Source organism: Marmota flaviventris, chromosome 3 (genome assembly GCF_047511675.1).
Source record: "Marmota flaviventris isolate mMarFla1 chromosome 3, mMarFla1.hap1, whole genome shotgun sequence".
NCBI lineage: Eukaryota > Metazoa > Chordata > Mammalia > Rodentia > Sciuridae > Marmota > Marmota flaviventris.
Genome location: NC_092500.1, coordinates 169,666,101 through 169,687,018, shown reverse-complemented (window position 1 = coordinate 169,687,018; position 20,918 = coordinate 169,666,101). Strand labels below are relative to the sequence as shown.

Genomic DNA, 20,918 nt, shown 5'->3' with positions numbered 1-20,918 from the left:
AGGCGCTACCTGACCTACACGACTCCACCACCTTCACCTGCCTAACACTCGGTTTCCCCGAGAAACACACTAAACGCTTCATGCATGTTGGTGATCACTTAGAAAAGTCATCCCAACTTGCAGGAAGGATTCACACTCAAATGCTGTGCAATGCACTTTCTTAGGGTTTAACTGGACACCCGAGCTTCTGGCTTCCATTCACAAAAACCTGGAATGGAAAACATTTTCCAGATGTTATCAAAGATCCCGCTTACCTTACATAACACTTCCATGGCATATTCTTCTATTTCTGCAATTCAAAAAATAGAGAAATACATTCGACTCACATGATTCAAAATATAACAACAAACTAAAAGGACCCCTTTGCAAAACAAACAAACCAACCCCAAACTTCTTACATTTAAGTCTTCAGTTCTTTGTGACTCTTTGTGTGTGTGTGATGTGAGACAAGGGCCTGGTTTGATTCCTGTGCATGTCCCCCACTGCCACCTGCTGAGACCATCCCTCCCCCCGTTGTGCACTCTCAGCACCCTTGTCCAGAGTCGGCTGACAGTAAGTGGATGCTGCTCCGTTCTGTTCCACTGGTCTATGTGTCTGTTTGTAGGTTTGGGTTGTGCTGTTTAATTACTGTAGATTTATAGTAATGTCTGGAATCAGGAAGTGGGATCTCAATTGCCTCCAGCTTTGTTCTTTTTCAAGATTGAGTTTGCTGTTTCTGACTTTGGTGGTTCCATATAAATTGCAGAATTGCTCTATTTCTATAAAAAACACCACTGGAAGAATGGCTGGACATGAACATGGGGACAAAGGGGTGAATGGCAGCTCAGTTCACTCATCCTGTCCACCACCGTATCACTGACACCAGGAAGGACCTGGATTGCACTCATGCCTGGCCACTCTGCATCTCTGCTCTCTGTGCCTGAGGCTCTTAAGAGTTCGGAGCTGAGGACCCACTGGAACTAGTCAAAACAAAGGACTCTAACCACGGGGAACATAGCCCCAGTCACAGACTCCGGGTTCCCAGGTCATCTACTGACCATCTGGATAGATTCCCACAGGGATCCACAGACACTGGGTTAAGAATCTGGCCTACAAATCACCACCAGACCCTGCCCTTCTACTTCTGGGTAAATATCCTAAAGAATGAAAAGCAGTGGCTCACAGATACTTCTTTGTACACTCATGTTCACAAGAGCATGATGTGAAGTAGCCAAAAGACGGGGGCAACTCAAGTGTGCTCAGGTTCACACAGGTGCTCAGGATAAGCAGAATGTGGTGTGTGCACACAAGAACTCGCATTCAAGTGCGGTGCCGTGGCACATGCCTGTAATTCCGGTGGCTTAGGAGGCTGAGGCAGGAGGATTACAAGTTCAAAGCCAGCCTCAGCAACAGCGAGGCGCTAAGCAACTCAGTGAAACTCTGTCTCTAAATCAAATACAAAATAGGGCTGGGGGTGTGGCTCAGTGGTTGAGTGCCCTGAGTTCAATCCCGGGTATGGCCCCCCAAAAAAAGAATTAGCATTCAGCCTTAAGGAGGAGGAAGGTTTGCACTATGCCACGACACGTATGACCCTGGAGGACGTTAGGTTAAGTGAAATGAGCCTGTCACAAAAGGACACATACTATTTCCATATGTGAGGACCTGGAGGAGCCAGTCCCTGGAGGGAACAGTGGCAGTGCCAGGGGCTGGGGCGGGAGAGGTGATGCAGGTGGCAGAGCAGCCTGTGTTCTATACCCCTGATGACCAGCAGGAGGCTCCCTGGGCACAGGCCTCGGGGCTCCTGGGTTCATTTAGAGCACGGGGAACGGGCACTTGTGAGCCCCAAGGGCACAGACAGAGGACACCGCAGGGACAAGTCAGACCCCTTAGGATGGCTACCGCAGCCAGGGGTAGGAAAGCCCAAGTGCTGGAGAGCTCAGACAGGGAGAAGCCGGACCACACAGGACAGCTGCAGGACAGCCAACCCACCTGGAGGGGAGGACGAGTCTCCATAGCCTTTCATGTCCATAGCCAGAACCCGGTAACCCGCCTGAGCCACAGCAGGGATCTGGAAAACAAAGGATTCAGGCACCCGCCCCATGGCCTCATCAGTCCTGCCGAACCTTCAAGACAGCTTCCTCTAGCCCCTGCTCCTAAAACGGGTCATTCCAAAGTCCACAGGGCACTACCTGGCCTCCTCACCACAGAACTGGAAGGGGCCCCCAGGCAGGGCCACCATGAACAGCGGTGGGGTTGTGCACTGTATCAATGACACATTTAGAAGGGCACCTTTTACCAAGATTCTCAGCAAGACTTTATTAGAAGAACCCACCTTTTCCTAACTGGTTCAGGTGCCTTGGGGCCTACCACAGCTCTGAGATCTGGAGCCTTCTCCACCGAGGCCCCTTTGGAGATGACGCTCCACTTCCTCATCACATTCCAGACTGGCCACCTCTCCTGGATGTCCCCTCCCCTCATCCTGTCCGGGGTGTGCCTTCCTTAGTCTCCCTTACCTGGTACCTCCAAGAGAACCAGCTCTCAGGAAACCCGTGGCAGAAGATCACCACAGGGCCGGAGCCCAGCTCCACGAAATGCAGACGGACCCCAGGCTGTGGGAAGAGAGGGAGGAGAGAGTGACCACCGAGTCAGGCCAGATGGATCTGGCGCCCCTCCTGCAGACCACCTGGCATGGGCCACTTCAGTGGGTGGCTGGATCTCACAGGACCCTGCTTTTCAAGCTGAGGACCCCAGGGCTAGGTGATGATGGCTGGAAGGGCGCTGGTCTGCCTGCACTAACACAGGCAGCTCTCACTTCAGGGCGGGAAGGTGACGGGGCTGGACACCAACAGAAGCAGAGGGACCTCACCTTCCCTGTGTTGTTCTAAAGAGTTTTCAGCACTTGAAACTGGGGGCTAATTTTGGACAAAGCAAAATGTTCATGGCATGCTGAATACCACTATCATTTTATTAGGAGCTGTGTACACCTTAAACATGAGGGTTTTTTTTGTTGGGGGGGGGGGGTTGCTACACTTGCAGTCCTTTCAGGGGCTGCATAAGTGAGCAGAGATCACCAGTGCTCACGACATCTGCATTCTCCCTTCCTCCTGGCACAAGGTGGCATTTTCCAGGCACTCCCACCCCCACCTTACAGATGGCTATGTGACTGAGTTCTGGCCAACAAGTATGACCAGAAGACAGTTCCCCACCAGGGCCTTCTACGCTTAGCCCTCCTTCCCTTTCCCTCTCTGCACCACCAGTCCTGCAGACTACCAGTCCTGAGGAAGGTGGAGGCACAGAGAAAAGGCACCTAGGTTCTTAGGTGACTGCTGGAAGGAACCCAACTGGTATGAAGTGTGGGTTAACATACTGGTATGAAGCCACTGAAACAGCAGGATTGCTTGTTATAGCATCTAGCCCATCCTGACTATCACAATGGGCTCTAAGCAAATAGACCAAAGTTATACATAACCCAAATGCCCTATTTCCCCCAAAGTGCATGTCTCCAACATTCTGATGGCAAGGCACGAGAGTAATGGAGTCTTATCACAGAGATTCACTGGAAACTATCCACTTGGTGGATTTCAGTGGCTCCAAGCTGGTGTCCCACACTGCAAGATTTGTGATTCAAAACAAGCTATCTTGCTCAAGAAAACATCAGGCATGCATCTTGCAAACCCTTTCACAAACTACATTCCATTCACTGAACATATTCTGTAGTCTTCCCATTAGCATTTGGCAGAAGTTAACTTTAAATTCTCAATTCCTTATGTTGAAAATTGTGATAATGTTTATGCTTGATCCTAATTCGCCTCTATTATGGATTCCAACTATAAAATTCTCTTGCTGCCTCATATTAAACTCAGCTGAGAAACTCTTAAATGCACGCACTTTCCTATCACTTTTTATGTTAAAAAAAATAATGGCTGTAAAACCAGAACAAGAGAATTCTGGCTACCAACTCAGTTTAGGTGGCATTAGGCTTTGATAGCCTGGCCAGCTGTGACTCTCCAGAGGTTCTCCGCCCCCGCTCTTAGAGGTGGTAAAGCAGCTCGGGTCACACTCGTTAAGTCAAATGAGGAACCTATTAAAACTGTCAAGAAGTGAGAAAGTGCTAGACTAGCCCTACCCACAGTGGAGGGGAGTAGTGTTTACATCCCACACCCCAGTCCTGGGCAAGAAGTCTTCCCTCCCTCACTGCCAGGGAGTTGAGATCTGAAGGGACTTTATTAAACATACACCCCTTCAGGAGGACCCAGAGGTCTAGGGGTGACTGCAGGGATGTTGACCAGTAGCTTATAGCAAAAAAGAAAATCCTTTTTCATAGTCCAAATCCCACTGCCCTCCATGGTCCCCTTCATGATACCCGCCAGCTACACTGCTATCACTTAGGGTGGACTTTACAGTTGGGGTCTCCACCCGCAGAGCCCCATTCTGAGCACATTTGGGCACAAGTGTTGAGCAGGCACTTCATCCTGTGATGGAACTGCTGGGGCTGTGAACATGTGTTTCATTAGACTGCAACACTTCTGGGGTCACAGAAGACCCCTCATTCATCACAGTACTTCTGTCTGCACCCAGCAAACAGCAAACGCTCAGTCAACACATGTGGAGTCACCCTCCAGGTCAGCAAGTCTCTGCATGGTCTCTGAGGACAGCGCAGCTCACTCTCCACCTCCTGACTGTGGAGAACGCAGGTGTCAAGCCCTGTGCCTGGCGATCTGGTCTGGTGTTTCATCTAATCCTCAGCAGAAACCTACAGGAAGGTAAGGTCATCATCCCTTCATGAAGCTGTGGATACTGAGGCTCAGAGTGGGCAGCCGCTGGCCCACGGCTGTGAGCTTAGTGAATGGCAAAGTCAGATTCAGCCTGGTCTATCTGGCCTTACCCTGCTCTTGAGCTGACCCATGCTTTAGATCTCTTCCCATTTAAAGCAGCCAAAGACATATGAAGGAAGATCCCAAAGTGAATCTGAAGCTTCGGGTCAGCAGCTGGGGGAGGTCTGCTGGCAGGGCAGGAGTCAGAGCCCCTCTGCACGTGGTCTTGGCCTTGCCATGGCCCTGACCACTGGGCACTATAATGACCTCTTCCCTCCCTTCACCCTCGATGTGGGCTCCTTGTTCATCACTGCACTCCTGGGAACCAGCCTGTGCCTGACACAAAGGAAGTGCTCTCACCTGTCCAGTGAGAAGCGCTCTGCCCAGAGCACAGGCAGGATGGGCATGGACTCCCGCACACAGGCTGCCAGGCCCCACATTCCTGGGGGTTTGGCCACATCGGCCATGCCGATCAGGGTCTCTGACTTCCATTGCTTTTTCAGGAATGAGACCTTGGTGAAACCTCTTCCTCATAAACGGTGGATGTTCAACTACCCTCGGTATTTCACAGGTGACTCATCAGGAGGCTCACCCAGGCCTGGTCAAAGAGCCCTGGCTGACTTACCTTTACTGTCACGTACCCATGGCTCACGTCACTTGGGCTGCAGGGGGTCGGCAGAGGGGCCACAGAGTGGAGCAGCTGAAAGGAGGACAGGAACAGTGAGGGACAGGGACAGCCTCCTGCCCTGAGGCCCTCCCTACCTCCTCCCCAGTCCTGTTGGTGCCTGACCACCCGGTCTCTCTCCCTTTGGGGCCTAGATAGACTCCATTTCCCAGATAAATTCGTGCAAGATTGTGGAATAGTTACACGTATACTTTTCTTTGTTTATTAAAGACGGGCAGTAAACCATTTTCTATTCTGTCCCTCCTCAAATTCATATGCTAAAGCCTTCCCCACAGAGCCTCAGATCATGACTCCATTGGAAATGGGTCTTTAAGGAGGTAATTGAGGTAAAATGAGGTCATTAGGATGGCCCTAATCAATATGACTGATGTCCTTATCAAAAGAGGAGATTAGGGCACAGATACCAAAGGAAAACCTGGGCAGAGAAGAAGCCAGCCTCAAGCCAAGGAGAGAGGCCCCCCCCGCCCCAGGGAACCAACCGTACTGACACCTTGACCTTGGGCTTCTAACCTCCAAGAAACAGACAGACTTCTAGAGCTGAAGCCACCGGTCAGTGAAACTCTGTTGCAGCAGCCCTCACCGACTGGTACCTCCCTTGGAGGAAATGGCTGTGAAGCCCTGTAGCATGCCCAGCTCAACAGGGTTCCCGTCTCCTGGCCTCCCCCGCCTCCTGCAGACAGGAGCCAGGGCCTGCGCCCCAGAGGCTGGGGTAAGTCTGCTCCTTCGGGGCTTGGTGTGGTCAGGGACCTTGGGTGGACCCAGAAGAACAAAGGTGACCAGGTCTGAGGTGCTGCTAATCTCCAGGCAGCCCAGGGACCTTAACTCTGAGTCATCCTCCTATGTGAAAGACAGATGTCAGGGACATTAAGTCTGTGGCATCCTCCTATGTGAAGGACAGATGTCAGGGACATTAAGTCTGTGGCATCCTCCTATGTGAAGGACAGAAGTCACCTAGGAGCTTCCTTCTGACTGCCAAGAAGGTGTGAGCCAGATGGAACTGGTCAGCTGCACCTGAGGCCCAGTGGCACGTCCATGGACCAGCGAGGTCTGGAGGCTCCAAATGTCCCTGTCTTGCCTGGTTCCTGAGTGGGCACTGAGCCTGGCTCAAATGCTGGCTTTTGGCTTGTCTGCTTCCTGCTCACTGACCACAGAGAGAGGAGATGTTCCCCAGGGACCGCGTGGCTCACTGTACTGTGGGCAGCAGACACCTCTGTGGAGGGGAAGCCGGGTTCTCTGTGTACACCCCAGACACTAGCAGGAAGCTCGCTCTCCTCAGAGACAAGTTACCTGCGTCCCAGTGACTCTCTCCAGTTCTCTCAGGGCAGTGTTGGTGTCGTGGACGAGGATGGTGACCATTCCCAAGTCACGGGCCGGCTTCAGATTAGTCCCGATGTCATCTAGGAAAACCACCTGAACCCAAAACAGCACCAAGAAAAACTCCTGTGAGAGGGAGTACACCCAAAAGCAGGACGCCACAACACGAGCAGGGCTCCTCCAGCACAAGGACCTCGAGAACCCTCCCAGCGTGCCCACTGAAACGCCAGCATCACACCGCACACACTCGAGCACAAGGCCACAGTCCTGTGCCCACAGAATACCTGTGTGGGTTTCAGCCAGTTCTGAAGCTGCAAGAAGATTCAGGAGGATAGACACGTGTCAAGAACACACTACAACCCACCTGGGAAAATCGACAAGTCCAAACGGACATGGCGCAGCTGCAAAAGAACTCTAATGAGGGCAGACAGTGAAACAAGTCATAAACAAGAGCAGAAGAGTTTGGTTCTAGAAAAGAAAACAGAAGTGTCTATGAAATAGCAGAGAATCTAAGATAGACCCAAATGCCAATGAGAATTTGTTTTCTGATGGGGGAGTCCTGTCCCCTCACGAGGAGGATTGATGCAGGGCCTTGGTGACTGCTTGGTTAACTGGGGAAAAAGCAGAGCCCCCGTCACATGTCACCCCAGAGTCAATTCTGAATGGGTCACAGATTTAAATCTAAAAAGAAAAAAGACTTTTGAAGTTGTAGGGGGAAAAGCATGGGTGTGTTTGTTTATAATCTTGGACCAGGATAGCCCAGAATTCTAAGCAGCTCATTCCACCCAAAGGTTATAAAAGGGAGGACTGGTAGACTCAGGGGCACCTGGCACCTTGGAGCTGCTCCCTGCCAACTGCAGCTGCTGGAGGAAGGGTCCTGGGAGCACGGCAAGGGTCCCCAGGGATGGGGTCCAGGGTCTGAGGTGGAGTCAGCAAGAGAGGGTCTAAATCAAATTTTGGCAATCACCCGAGGAGATGAGCTAGAAAACGTTGGAGGACAGTATGAAAGACAGGCTTCGGGGCTCACAGGTACCTAGAAGGAGACTGAGGCAGCATGGGGACCCTTCCCTGCTCACCCTCAGGTGGGGTGACCCTGATAGCCCCCGTGGCCTTGGAAAGTCTCCCAGGGTCTCTGGCTCTTCATAAATAAACTTGGAAGCTGGTCTAACAGCTTTAGATGATACCTGTTCTACTCAAGTCCTGTAAGAGATTCACAGGGGCCAGGTGTTCACCTCTGGTAGAACTCTCTAGACTGAAGGACAGGTACCAGTCCCTTAGGAGAAGTCCCAGACTGGGAGAAATAGACCTGGAACTGCCCTGCCAGGCCCTAAATGTGCCCGACCTGTAACCTTTCCCATTTTCCTCCAGTTACGGTATCTCTGGTACATTCTTTTTCCCTGAAAGGAAGCATCTGCATACCTCGCTGGGCTTGGCCTTCAGAGTGTCCAGTACGAACTTGTAGATCTGAGGCTCGGGCTTGACCATCCCAACCTGACAGGACTCTATCAGGAAGTCGAAGTGTGGGTTCAGCTCACACATGAGCTTGGCCAGGCTGTCCCTCGTGGCGCTGTCATCCAGCCAGTTGTTGGTGAGGATGCAGGTCACAAACCCTAAGCACAAAGTCACCTGTGAGCAGAGCGGCCACTGCAAACTGAAGCTCAGACAAGTAGAAGCGGTCAGAGCCGTGGGGCTGGGGAGGGTCCAGCGCTCCGTCTCTGCTACTGCCAACTCTGCATGGCTGCAAGCACCTCCCCGGCTCTCAGGAGCTGCATCCCCAGGTCCAAACAGAGAAACAGAAACAGAGGTAGCATCGTCCCCTGGCTTTGTCTGCCCAGCCAGGCAGGCTGAGAACCAGGTGATGTCGGAAATGTGACACAAGGTGAGGCCTTTCCATGGAATATGAGGGAGCGATTATGGACATGGGATGGTGCTACAGTTTAAACGTGCTCATCAAAAAGCTTGTGCTGGAAACTTAACCCCCAACGCAAAAGCCTTGGGTGGAGGAGTCTAACGAGCAGTGATCTGGGCCAGGGGGCCCCTGACCTCATGAATAGATTAGTGCCCAATTATAAAATGGCTTAAGGCTGCAAATTAGATATCTTGGTCTCCAGCCTGCAGGCCTTCTGTTGCCCCTGCCTTCCACCATGGTATGATGTGGCATGAAAGCCCCAAAGTCCCCTGATCTTGGACTCCCAGCCTCCAGAACTGTAAGAAATCAATCTTCTTTATAAATTACCCATTTTCAAGTATGCTGTTATAGCAGCACGAGGAGAACTAAGACAGATGACTTAGCCACAACTGCTACAGTCCACTGGTAATAGGGTGGGACAATTTCAAACATGCCTATGAATAGGAGCCAGACATGGGCACTAAATAAATACTGAAAGAGCATGACCTTGTGTCTTAGATCATGTGACATAATCTAGACTTGGGTCACTTGGCTTGGCTACTCTGACACCCAGAGACTGGGAAAATCATGGTTGCTTAAAAGGTCTTGTTTTTAAATCTGGGACAAAAGGTTGGGTCATCACTAGTACTACTGGAAGGAGAGAATATGGCTCACAAGATAGTCACTGGTATCAACGGCTTGATTAGATAAAATCATGTCATTTTCCGGGTATTCTAATAATGCTATTTGTTGATGTTTGATAATACTTGCAGTGGGCCATGTTTCAAGAACAGTTTTCTGTCAAGGCTCAGAAGATCTGTGATCTCAAAACACACTTGGTCGTCCATGGCGCTCACCCTGCCAATGGTTCTGGTATGGTCAGGTCAGAGAATGGCTAGTACAGGACCCTTACCCTTCTTTCTGAGATCAAGAGCTGCCTGAAGCATGGGGCGGTTGATGTTTCTTGCTGATATCGCCTTGCAAAAGATTTCGTTTATAGAGAAATTCTCGGGGAGGCGGATTCCAGAAGCTTCTGAGCGTTTCCTGCAGTTTTCTTCCATAAGTGGCACCCACTGTAAAAGTGAATCGAAAAGGGGGACCATTAGTGGGTGCAGCCACTCACAAAAGCTGTGCAGCACCTACTAAACGTGAACACAGGCGTCCCTGTGACCAAGCAATTCCACTCCTAGGAATACACCGACTGGGAGTGTCAACATCTGTTCCCCAAGAGACACGGGCAAAAAGTCCTCACAGCACTCTTCCCAAGAGTCCCCAACTGGAAACTACCCAGATGCCCTCTGAGCGGGAAATGGGTGTGGGGCACATTCACACACCCTCAGCAGCATCATTCCCAGGAGCCCTGTCTCCTCTGTGTGGGCTGCTAATAACAACACATCAGAAGCTGAGGGCTCAGCAACAACAGAAGTTGATTTCCCACCATTCCAAGCTCAAGGCGCCAGCAGGGCCCGTTCACTGTTCCATAGATGGTGCCCTCTCACCTTCCTCCCACGGGGGAAGGGCTGGCGAGCACCGGGGTCTCCTGTCTAAAAGCACTCCCACTCAAGAGGGCTCCACGCTCATGACCTAACCACTTCCTGAAGACTTCCCATCCCAATGTGAGGATTTAACATGTGAATTTGGAGGCCACAGGCATTCAGATGCTAGTGAGCCCCTGCCTGGAAGCTACATGAGTGTCCTCTGTTATGGGATGAATTATGTCCCCTCATAATTCACATGTTGAAGTTCCTACCTCCTGTATCTCAGGGTATGACTGTACTTGGAGACAGGGCATGTAAGGGGGTAACTTAGGTGAGAGGGGACAGGTAAGGAGGTCATGGGAATGGGTTCTGATCCTCATAAGGAGAGAGCAGGGCCTTGCTAAGTTGTTGAGGCTGGTTTCCTCTTGCCTCAACCTCCTAAGTTACTGGGATCACAGTTGTACACCCCTGTGCCTAGCTCTATGTTATGTTTGTTACAGCAGCTGACACAGCCTTAGTAAACTAACATACTCACTCAAACATGATTTGTGGTACATACATATACATTATCATAGCAACACTACTTGTTAGAGTCCCAAACTGAAAACTACTCAAATATCCACAAATAGCAGAATGGGTAAATAGATCAAGATATGGTCACACAAAGTAATACCCCATAGTAGTGAGAAGAGAACTATCTGTAACTACATGCAGTGACATCTCTGAATCTCACATGTACAGTGTTGAGCAAAAGATGCCAATCAATCATAGAGGAATTCCTTCGTGTGATTCCATTTACATCAAGCAAAACAGGCACAGGTGATGGGGAAAAGTCAGGTGGGAGCTGCTCTCAGAGGGGTCAGTGTTGGGGTGGGGCACAAGTGAGGGGCTATGATGCTAGCTGCGCTTCATTTCTTGGTTGGGTACCGAGGCTGCGAGTGTATTCAGTTTGTGACACGCATGCAGCTGTGTGCTGCAATGCCTCTCTGTTTGCACAGTACTCATAGGTGAGAAGCTAAAAGACGGCAGGCACTTCCAAGATCTGACTTTTCAAGCTTAAGGAGTCTTTATCATGGTGTAATTTAGCTTTCAGACCTCTCCCTCTAGCTGTGTGAGTTTCCTGGAGGTTATGTACTGACTACTAGAAGCCATGAAAGGAGTTAGAATGGGATGTGGGGTTTTCAAAGCTGTTACTAACAATTCACCCTAGAAGCCCCATGTTCCTTGAAAATGCATAACTCTTCCTTCTTGCCCTCCCTTCCATCAATATTGTTGAAGCTTATTTTATTGGATAAATTATTTCTTCCCAATATAAACATCACAGTTTTCACACCAGTTGCCATGATGTGTGCATGAGTGTGTGGTGGGGGTGGCTTAAGGTGCCTAGAGTACCCCCATAATAATACCACATTGGCCTTCACGGAAAAAGGCAGGCTTTTGCTTTCTATCGTGAGGGCTCCAAGTTCTCTGAGTGAGTGATGGCTGGCTGTAATTCATAGACATTATGTACACACAGAATTTTAAATCTGGGTGCTTATAAGCAGATTGTCAATAGCGTTTCTTCTTAGAGAAGCAGTAATTGAGAATTCAAGTGGCATTAGAGCCTGATTACTTTGTTAAAAAATAATTGGGGTTGTAGTAACAAGAATAACTACCGTTCTTTGAGCACTTACTATGGGCCAGGCACTGTGCTAAGCACTTCCATGTTTCATGATACTACAATAGGTAGTATCATTGTCCTATTTTTGGCAAGATTGAGAATTTAAGAAATCAAGTGACTTGTGTGGTCACTCAGTCTGTAAGTGGGTCCTGTGATTCAAACTCTGGTCTCTGACTCCAAAGTACACCTATTAGTAGTTATTGAATTAACAGTCCCAGTGGTTCTGTCCTAAAATAGTTACTCTGACTATAGAGTTCCCTGGAATAGCTCTTCAAGGTCTCGGAGATGTCCCTCTGGTTTGACTATAGTCAAAGAGATTATAGACCAAATGCCCCTTCAACGTCTCCTGGCCTTCTGGGTGGTCTTGTGGCGACAGGACATTATGACACTGGGTGAAGACGTGATCCAGCCCTTGGGATTTGGTGGCTGGTGCAAGGCAGAAACAAGCATAGTGCGCCTACCCAAGGGTCCCGCGGTGTCCCCTTACCTGGGAAAACGTGATCTGTCCTTTCATGAGGCGAGCAATGGGGCCATCCAGGCCTTCCTTCAGGAAAGGGTCATTCAGGAAGCCTCTGGGGGACACAAGAAACACCACGGTCAGGAATGCTCCGCCTCGCAGCCCGTGGGAGACAGACAGGTTCACGTTCACAGTGGCCAGCGATGGGAGGCTAGAGTTCAGGGCCCTCTGTCCACACGGTGTCATCCAACATAAACCAAACAGTAAATATGCTGAAGGGGCAGCGGCCTGGGGGAAAGCCCTGCACGGAGATTGAGCTGGTGGAGCCATGGCTTTACAGTTAAGAAAGAGAATCAGAACTGGACCAGGGGTCATTACTGTCCTCAGCTCATTTGCCTAAGGAAGTGTCCCAGACGACTTTTTCATTAGTTCACATTCATTGAAAGGAAAGAAATAGTTCTTCTCTGGTTTTGATTATGTACATGTAATTTCTATTTTGTCTTAATCTCATTGTCTACATTTTTAAAAAGTTTTTGGTGAGAGCTGAAATTATAACTCCCCAGATTCCCTTGTTGAAGTCCTAACCCTGGTCCCTCATACCGTGACTGTGTTTGGAGACAGGGTCTTTAATAAGATTACTGAGTTAAAAGAGGTCATTGGAGTGGGTCCTAATCCAATATGACCAGGATTCTTATAGGAAGAGAAAATTTGGACACAGATACGCACAGAGGAAGATCATGGGGAGACACAAGAAGAAGATGGCCATCCTCAGCCAAGGAGAAAGGCCTCCAAAGAAATGACCCCTGCTGACACCTTGACCATGGGCTAGTCACCTCCAGAGCTGCTCTCCTGTTAAAGGCAACCAGTCTGTCTTATATGTGCAACAGCCCTAATCAAGGAATATGCCTTAGTTCTTATCAGCTGCAAATGGTAAGACAGCCACAACCATTTACCACCCCAGAGAAAGAGAACAGATATCTCCAACCTGGGAGTTTCATTTCTGATAATAGCCAAGTACCTTTCAACAGACTAACCCTTGTGCAAGTAACATGATAAACTCTGGACAAACTATTAAAAAGACTTATCTAACACTGCTCCACTGCCCAGTATCAGCAATGGCTCTGCCACACCCAGCAATGGCTCTGCCACACCCTTGCCATCAGTTTTTTTTTTTTTAAGTTTTAATAAGTTGGAATTACAGATCACCAAAATTCACATTTTCAGTGTATAATTTAACAATTTTAAATAAATGTATGGAGTTGTACAAACACCACCCTATTCCTATCCTAGAACATTCTTCATGCTTTTCAGTAGCTGCCCTCCAGGTTTAAGAAGCAATGCACAATTCAACTCAATGATCTTTTATTAAGCACCTACGGTATACAAGGCATTGTGCTAACTGCTGAGATATAAAAATGGAAAAATATGGCTGTCTGCTTGGGGCACTCATAAGAGAACAAGGGAGGTGACATGTAAAGATAGATTTACTCATTAACTCAACACAGAAGGGACGCCAGACCTCCATATATGAGGTCAATTCATTTTTCAACAAAGAAGTCACCAAAATTGAAAGTAAACAATTTTTCTTCAATAATGATGTTGGAACTACTGGACCTCCACATGGAGGGAAGACATCTAATCTCCCACCTCACACCATATAAACAAAGATTAATCTGAAATGGTTTATAAACCTATATGGAACAAAGACAATCCAGCCTTAGAAGAAGGTAGAATATGACTTTTAGGTAAGTAAAGATTTCTTAAAAGGACACAAAAAGTGTTCATTGTAATAAAAAATATATATAAATTAGATGTCATTAAAATGAAGGATTTCTGTTCATCAAAGACATCAAGACCGTGAATGAGTAAAACAGAGACATGGGGCTTTTGCAGTATGTACATCTGTCAAAGGCCCAGTTTCAGGAATATGTGAAAAATTCCCAAACATCAACGAGAGCAAACTAACTCAGGGGGGAAAAAATGGGCGAATCACCTAAGTGTATTCTTCAAGAGAATTATTGTGGTTCATAAATATATGAAAAGAAGCTCAGTATCATTCTTCACAAGGGAAACCCAAACTAAAACCACAAAGACTTGCCACCACATGCCCACGAGCAAGGCTGAACTAGACAGACTGGCATTGCCATGCAGCGATGGAAATGTGGTAGAACTCACTGGAATTCCCTCACGTTCTTGGTGGGAGTGTGACTTGATAAAACCACTTTAGAGAATGGCATCTCTACAAAACCTTTTTATTTTGACATGGGCACAATCACAATAAAGCTATGAGGCACAAGCTTTATGTACTGATTAACATTGAAATATGCGAAATTAAGAAAGTAGAGATTGTATCAAGATAGCAAACTCAGGATATATCTATTTCTCTTTCTGATCAATCATCCCACTGAGATTGTTGCCAGAGTCCTAGGCCAGGGTGCCCGGACTTTGGGGAGTCCCAAAACACCAGATCTGGCCCCTTGCCCCAAAAGGAAACCAAATGCAAAAGTAATGACGAACTAGGGAAGGAATTTAATATTCAGTATAGCCACACTGGGAAGACAAGGGTACTGGTGTCCTCAGCCCTGCCTTCCAGGGATGCTGACATGAGCTTCAAGTTTAAGTAGGGAAGAATTGGGATGGAGCAAGAAGACTGCATAGCAAAGTCACTAGTCCCACTTGGGGGGGAGGCAGTGCCATCAAGGGGTGACCTGCCTGCAAGGCTCCCTGTTCCTGGCAGGTTTAGGGCAATGACTGGAGACTTCTAGGGTGTTAACATAACTGCAGCCTTGTTCTTTTTGCCCCAACCCTCTCTATGAATACTGTTCTTATTCCCAAGAAAGAGAAAGTAGCCCGAGATAGAATCTACTGGCCTGGAGGTGTGCTAGTCTTTCCCTGTTCTCTTACTGAGAGATAGGGGACAACCTACAGGCTCCTGAAATGGGGACACACTGGTTTCCCTGTTCTCTCCTTAAGGAGATAAAGGGACATGTCAGTTTCCCTGTTTCCCCTCTGAGAGAGGAAAACTGCCTGTCTCTGTTCCCAAGAAACAAACTTGCCTTCCACAAGATCAGGAGATGCTTACTATGTTGGTCAAGACTAACTGCACCCCTAATGCGCGGCCATGATTCTAGCCTATAAAAGGTAACATTCAACAGGGAGTTGCTGCTCTGTCCCTCTCTCTGCGCAGAGCAGGCTCCTGACAATAAACCCGATCTTTATCCCAGGTGTATGTGTGTGATTAGTCCTGCCACTTTTCTTTCATAGGGGATCTGACACAGGACATTGTAAAAGCTGGCAGCTGACTATCTGTTAATTATAATGTTCCGGAAAATCTTGAAAATACCTTAGTTACTCCTATCTTGGTGCCCTCAGCCTTGGAGGGAACAAGAGAGGTTAGGTAAATCTAGAAACAATCCACCTGTACTGCCAGTTTTTAAATAGACACTCCTTAAGCGATTAACTTATCTATGTGCAGAGCTTAGCAGGAACTTGACCCAAAGTTTAAGGGGAAAAGGAAATATACAATATGAAACCCGAGATGCCAAATTTTTATCTGTTAGTTACCCATCAGGCATCTGTGGGCCCATGTGAAGAGTCAGTGCTTTAGCAAAAGTGGACTCTATGTCCCTGTTACAAGATTTTACAAAAGATAACATTAAAAGGTTTCTCAAAACTTCAATAGTACTAAAAAACCCAAGAAATATAAATTATCAGACTAAAAAAAAAATCTTGGAGGCAGAAGGTAAATGGGAACGTACTGATTTGAAAAAAAAAAAAAAAAAAAAAAGCAGAGTCCAAACACGGGACAAATTCATTTTTCTTCTCCACTAAACCCCAGAGGAAGCTCAGACTCAGCGTTGGCAAACACCACATGTAGAAAGTGGGCCTGGGGGGCTTCAGGGTAGACGAACGAGGGCTGTGTTTGCAGAGGCCGAGGCAGTCTCTCCCTCGACCGCCTCATTTGTTCCTGCAACAGATACTTATGGAGCGCCTTCTATGTGGCAGGCACTGCTGCAGGCAGCACGTGGTCACTCCAGGTAGGCTGGTTTGGGACTTCCCCAGCACAGGTGCCTCAGGGCAGTCTGCTGTGTCCCTTTGAATCCTTTTCATAATAAGACTTTATTTACAAATTATTTATGAAATCAAAATTCTTTTTTTTTTTAGTTAAAAAAGGGAAGATGCTTCAGGAGCACATGAAATCTTGGAGGTGTGAAGAGCAGCGGAAAGCCTGGGCGCTGACCTGCAGATCCTGGAGGCATTCAGGAAATATCACGGAAACCGCGCACAAGATACACCCAAGTCCTACTGTCAGACCCTCTTTCGAGTTTTGCCTAACTGTATTGTTATGGGTCAAACTAGATGTGCCTTGTCCAGACAAACTCCTTTTTACCCTGAGACTCCATTTCATGTAAGGAATGTTTCTTCCATGAGAAAACCCCGCCTCTGCCACCTTCTGGTAAGCATGCCCTGTTTGACAATGCATGGCAGCTGAAAAATGTTTCCTCTATTTTTATACAATGTATTATTAAGAAACACATTTGTAAGATGTTCTCCATTTAGTTACCATTTTTTCTTGCACAGTATACTGTACCCTGACCAGGGTTATTCTGACCCATTCCCTACGTTGCTATGGTTTTGACTTACTGGTAGTTGGTGGTTTGGAGGCTCTAAGAGTGCACCCTACCTTCTGCAAGGGGCTGAAGGTTGCAGAGATGACTTGCTTGCTGCCCTTCCAACCCACAGGCGAATAAAGTCCCATGTGCTGCTTCAAGACTGACCTGGTGATTTATTTCAAATGTGCTACAACAGTATTAAGAATAAGATCTCCTATCTAGCTCACTCAAAGAACATCTATTGAGGGCAGGGGCTGTAGCTCAGTGGTAAAGCACTTGCCTTGCATGTATGAGGCACTGGGTTCAATCCTCAGCACCACATACAAATAAATAAAGATACTGTGTATCTATCTACAACTAAAAATATATTTTTTAAAAAAAGAACATTTACTGAATTCTGTAGCATGAATTTTAAAAGATATTTGACAACTTAACCGTCTCCACTTTTTAGTCTAGTGGTGCTGGGCAGACCCTCCACGATGATGCCATCTGAGCAATTATTCAATTACGCACATAGAACTTCGGCATGGTGCCGAATGCTTGTGATCCCAGGGATTTGGGAGGCTGAGGCAGGAGGATGACAAGTTGGAGGCTAGCTGGGGCAAGTTAGCAAGACCCTGTCTCAAAATCTCTAAATTGCTTAGTGATGATGCGCCCTGCTACAGGATTCAATCCCAGGACCACCACCCCCAACACTACAGAAACAAAACTGCCTACAGGTCATATGAACCTTGGGAGACCACACTGGCTCCTTCAGAACACTTCAGTCAGTTTTGGCTGCAAAAGAAAACATCATTTCCAGGGGCTAGAGATGTGGTTCAAGCGGTAGTGCGCTCACCTGGCATGCACGGGGCGCTGGGTTCGATCCTCAGCACCACATAAAAATAAAATAATGATCTTGTGTTCGTCAAGAACTAAAAAAATAAATATTAAAAAAAAAAAAGAAAACATCATTTCCAGCACCCTAACTCTCAAGGACACTGGTCCAGATGGCCACAAAGGGAGAGCTTCTTTTTCTCACTCTGTCTGCTGCATGATGCTAGAAGATCTAGCACCCAGTCCTCCCACAACCTCTGACTTCCAAAGTTCATGGCAGCCTGAGACCAAGACCCTGCCTTCCGCAGTTATTTATGGGTGTCCAAGACTTGTGGGCTCCTTACCTTAAGCCTCAGCACCAGGCTCAAGGCTCCCTCTTGTCCTCAGCTGGGCCCTTCATCCTCCATGGCAATGACCCCACAGATTCCTAGTTGAAGCTCTTGTTCTCTCCATTTCCAACATTACAGGGCTGTCCTATTATTCTATTACTGGTCCATCTCCAAGCTCCCAAACCCTCAGTCTTTTGCCCCTATCAATTTACCTGATCTAGCACCCTGACAATTGTTTGCTGTGAATTAGAGCTCCAATTACTTTATTTCCGCTTCATCCCATCTCAGAAACCTTCCAGGACTCCCCACTGGCCATGAAGTAGAGGCATGCTCATCCGCTGACTTCCAGGCTGCACCCCGTGAGGGCCCGGCCACCTCTCCAGGCCCTTCTGTCCAGTTAGGTTGCAGCATGCAGTGTCCCACTCACATTCCAGGCTTTCCGCCTCCTGGCCTGTGTACCTTCTGTTCCCCTCATCTGGGAGGGGCCCCCTCACATTCCCTGACAACCTCCTGTCAATCTTCCTCCTACACTTAAGCCTCTCCTGATTCCAGTGATCAGACCTCCTCCTCCCTGCTTTGAACCACTTAGAACTTTGCACGTCTTCCTGCACTGTCTTCCTCTAGAACTCTTGAGTTATCATACCAGTGCAAGGGAGGCCCTTCTCGTTCACCTTCCGAATTAATACCTTCATGGTTGGTTCATAAATCTCAAGGTCATGCACTCTTATCTCCTGAGTTCAGCTAGTTTTGCTGTTGCCTGCTTTAGGGCAGCTGGGAATAATCCTAACAACGGTCACAAAGGGAGTGCATCAGCACAACACCAAAAAACAGCATAAGTCAATGCACTGATTTGTACATGCATGGAATTTTTGTAATTAAACAAATGTATCAAAAATATAGCTGCCCTTCAACCTTACAGGTTATCTAATGTAATTCATAAAAATTTATAGGAGAAAGTACTGTCTTATTTTATCAGCCAGATGACTAAAATTATAATAGGCTGAGCAAGGCTACCCAACAGGAAGTGTCAAAATTGAGATATGAACTTGGGTATGCCTCCAGTGACCAGTGCTCTTCTAGGTAGTCCCCACCTGGACACCTGTGTCTCATATACTCAGAAGCCATGCTCACTTCCATGTCAATGAGGTCACAGGTACAAGCAGACCTCACAGCTAGCAAACCTCACAGCTTATTTATTCTCTTTGTGTATTTCTAAAAAAAAAAAAAAAATCAAATGTATGTGTCAAAATGAAGTGAAAAAGGATTTCTTATTTGTTAGAAAGGACTTCGAAATTAGGTCATTATCCCTTCCTCAGTTTACCCTTCCAGTCAATGATCTGCACTGGGTAAGCATGGCTCAGAGGTGGCTTTCCATTTTCAAATATGATTCTCTGTCCAACCCTAATTCTTTGGGTATGATTATTCTGATGTAGACTCTGTAGCCAGCTTATTTTTATTTTTAGCTATTAACGTTTACTCACCCTGGACCGATTGATCTTTCCCAGAATGACAGCAGCCAAGAGAGGTACAAAATCATAATGAACCAGAGGAAAGAATCCCAGATTGAGGGGGAGGGGGGGCAGAAAAACTGGCCCCAGACCTGCCTATGATTAACCATTGTGCAATCTGAAGCAAATTAATCCCCTTACCAAGCCTGTTTCCACATCTGTAAAAGTGAGGTTGCTCTAGATTTGGGGCTGTCTTTTGGCCTGGCTTGCTTGCAGACACTAGCCTTTTATGGTTTATTAAGGGTAAAGGTTAAAGAGCCCAGTTGGCCTTATTAGCATAACAATTCTAGAATCCTTAGATGGGAAGGAACTCCAGAATGCAAAGCTTTCACTCTTTCCCTCTGCTCCTGCCTCGGGCCAGTGATATACAATTTGCTCTTCTTTTTCTTTCTTAGTTCTTCCAGGGTGACCTACTTAACTTTCTTTCTTTTTAACTTTTAAAAATAAATACGCTTCTCTCCCCACTGATAGTAGGAGTAACACATTTGTAAATCTAAGTGTTGGAAAATACAAAAAGTTTAAAAAATAAAACAAAATCATTCATGATACCACCTGGAGATTAATAATGCCAAGGATATTTTGGTATATTTCTTCTAGACATTTTCTACACGCAGCTTTCTCCCCACAGTCGAAACCATGTTACATAAATAGTTTTACAATCTGGTGGGTTTGGATTTTCACATATTATAAGAAGATATTTTCTGCTGTCCGTGAAACACACCCTGAGCTCACATTCATTGGTGGATTCTTCCTGGTTTCCCAGTTTCCAGTGAGTAGGCCACGGGCTATTTCTGTAGTTCGCTGGAAGTACACTTGTCACACATGCCTTAGGATAGAACTTTCTTCTCTTATATTTTAATGAACCATTCCAACAGATAGAATTTAGCTCAGTGAGTTATTCCTCTTCCTTTCGGAAGCTTTTAATATAATGGGTAATTCTGGAGTTTTTAGCAAGGCTTAATTACTTAGGATTTAGAACGACAATAGGTCCTCTTTAACACCCTAGAATTTTAGAGCCAGGTAATTATTTTAACCTTTCAAGGGCCCTCGCCCTAAAGCAATCAGAAACCAGGGCTGCAAATCCATTTAAAAAAAAAAAAAAAAAAAAAAGCACTCCTCGGCAGGGGGTCCTGCTCCCGACCTAGGGAGGGCAGCGGCGCAGGGTCCCCTTACCTGGGCAGCGCCAGGGCCTCCTCCGCGCGGCCGAGGGTGCTGATGGCCGAGGGCAGCGCCAACACTCCATCAAGGTCGAACACGACCGCACGCAGCGCCATGGCGGCCTGGGCCGCGACCTCGCAGACACAAAGCGCGAAGACCTGGACGCGGGACCGGAGCCACCCCCGACCCGACCTCCCAGCTCCAACCCAGTGTCCAGCC

At 47.5% G+C, this 20,918-nt stretch overlaps 1 protein-coding gene across 2 annotated transcripts in view; it reads right to left on the bottom strand.

The window, feature by feature from the left end:
- Positions 1-20,918, bottom strand: part of Ephx2 (epoxide hydrolase 2) — a 43,304-nt gene extending 22,386 nt beyond the window's left edge. The window contains exons 1-10 of one of the 2 annotated variants that reach the window (XM_027926997.2): positions 20,715-20,918; positions 12,306-12,390; positions 9,594-9,753; positions 8,212-8,402; positions 7,077-7,103; positions 6,766-6,888; positions 5,419-5,493; positions 2,493-2,588; positions 1,969-2,047; positions 255-289 (exon numbers count right to left, since the gene is read on the bottom strand). In XM_027926997.2, coding sequence (XP_027782798.2) covers positions 255-289; positions 1,969-2,047; positions 2,493-2,588; positions 5,419-5,493; positions 6,766-6,888; positions 7,077-7,103; positions 8,212-8,402; positions 9,594-9,753; positions 12,306-12,390; positions 20,715-20,815 — 972 coding nt within the window. In that variant the 5' untranslated portion in view covers positions 20,816-20,918. The remainder of the gene's footprint in view (positions 1-254; positions 290-1,968; positions 2,048-2,492; positions 2,589-5,418; positions 5,494-6,765; positions 6,889-7,076; positions 7,104-8,211; positions 8,403-9,593; positions 9,754-12,305; positions 12,391-20,714) is intronic. The other variant, XM_027926998.2, reaches the window with a different exon arrangement.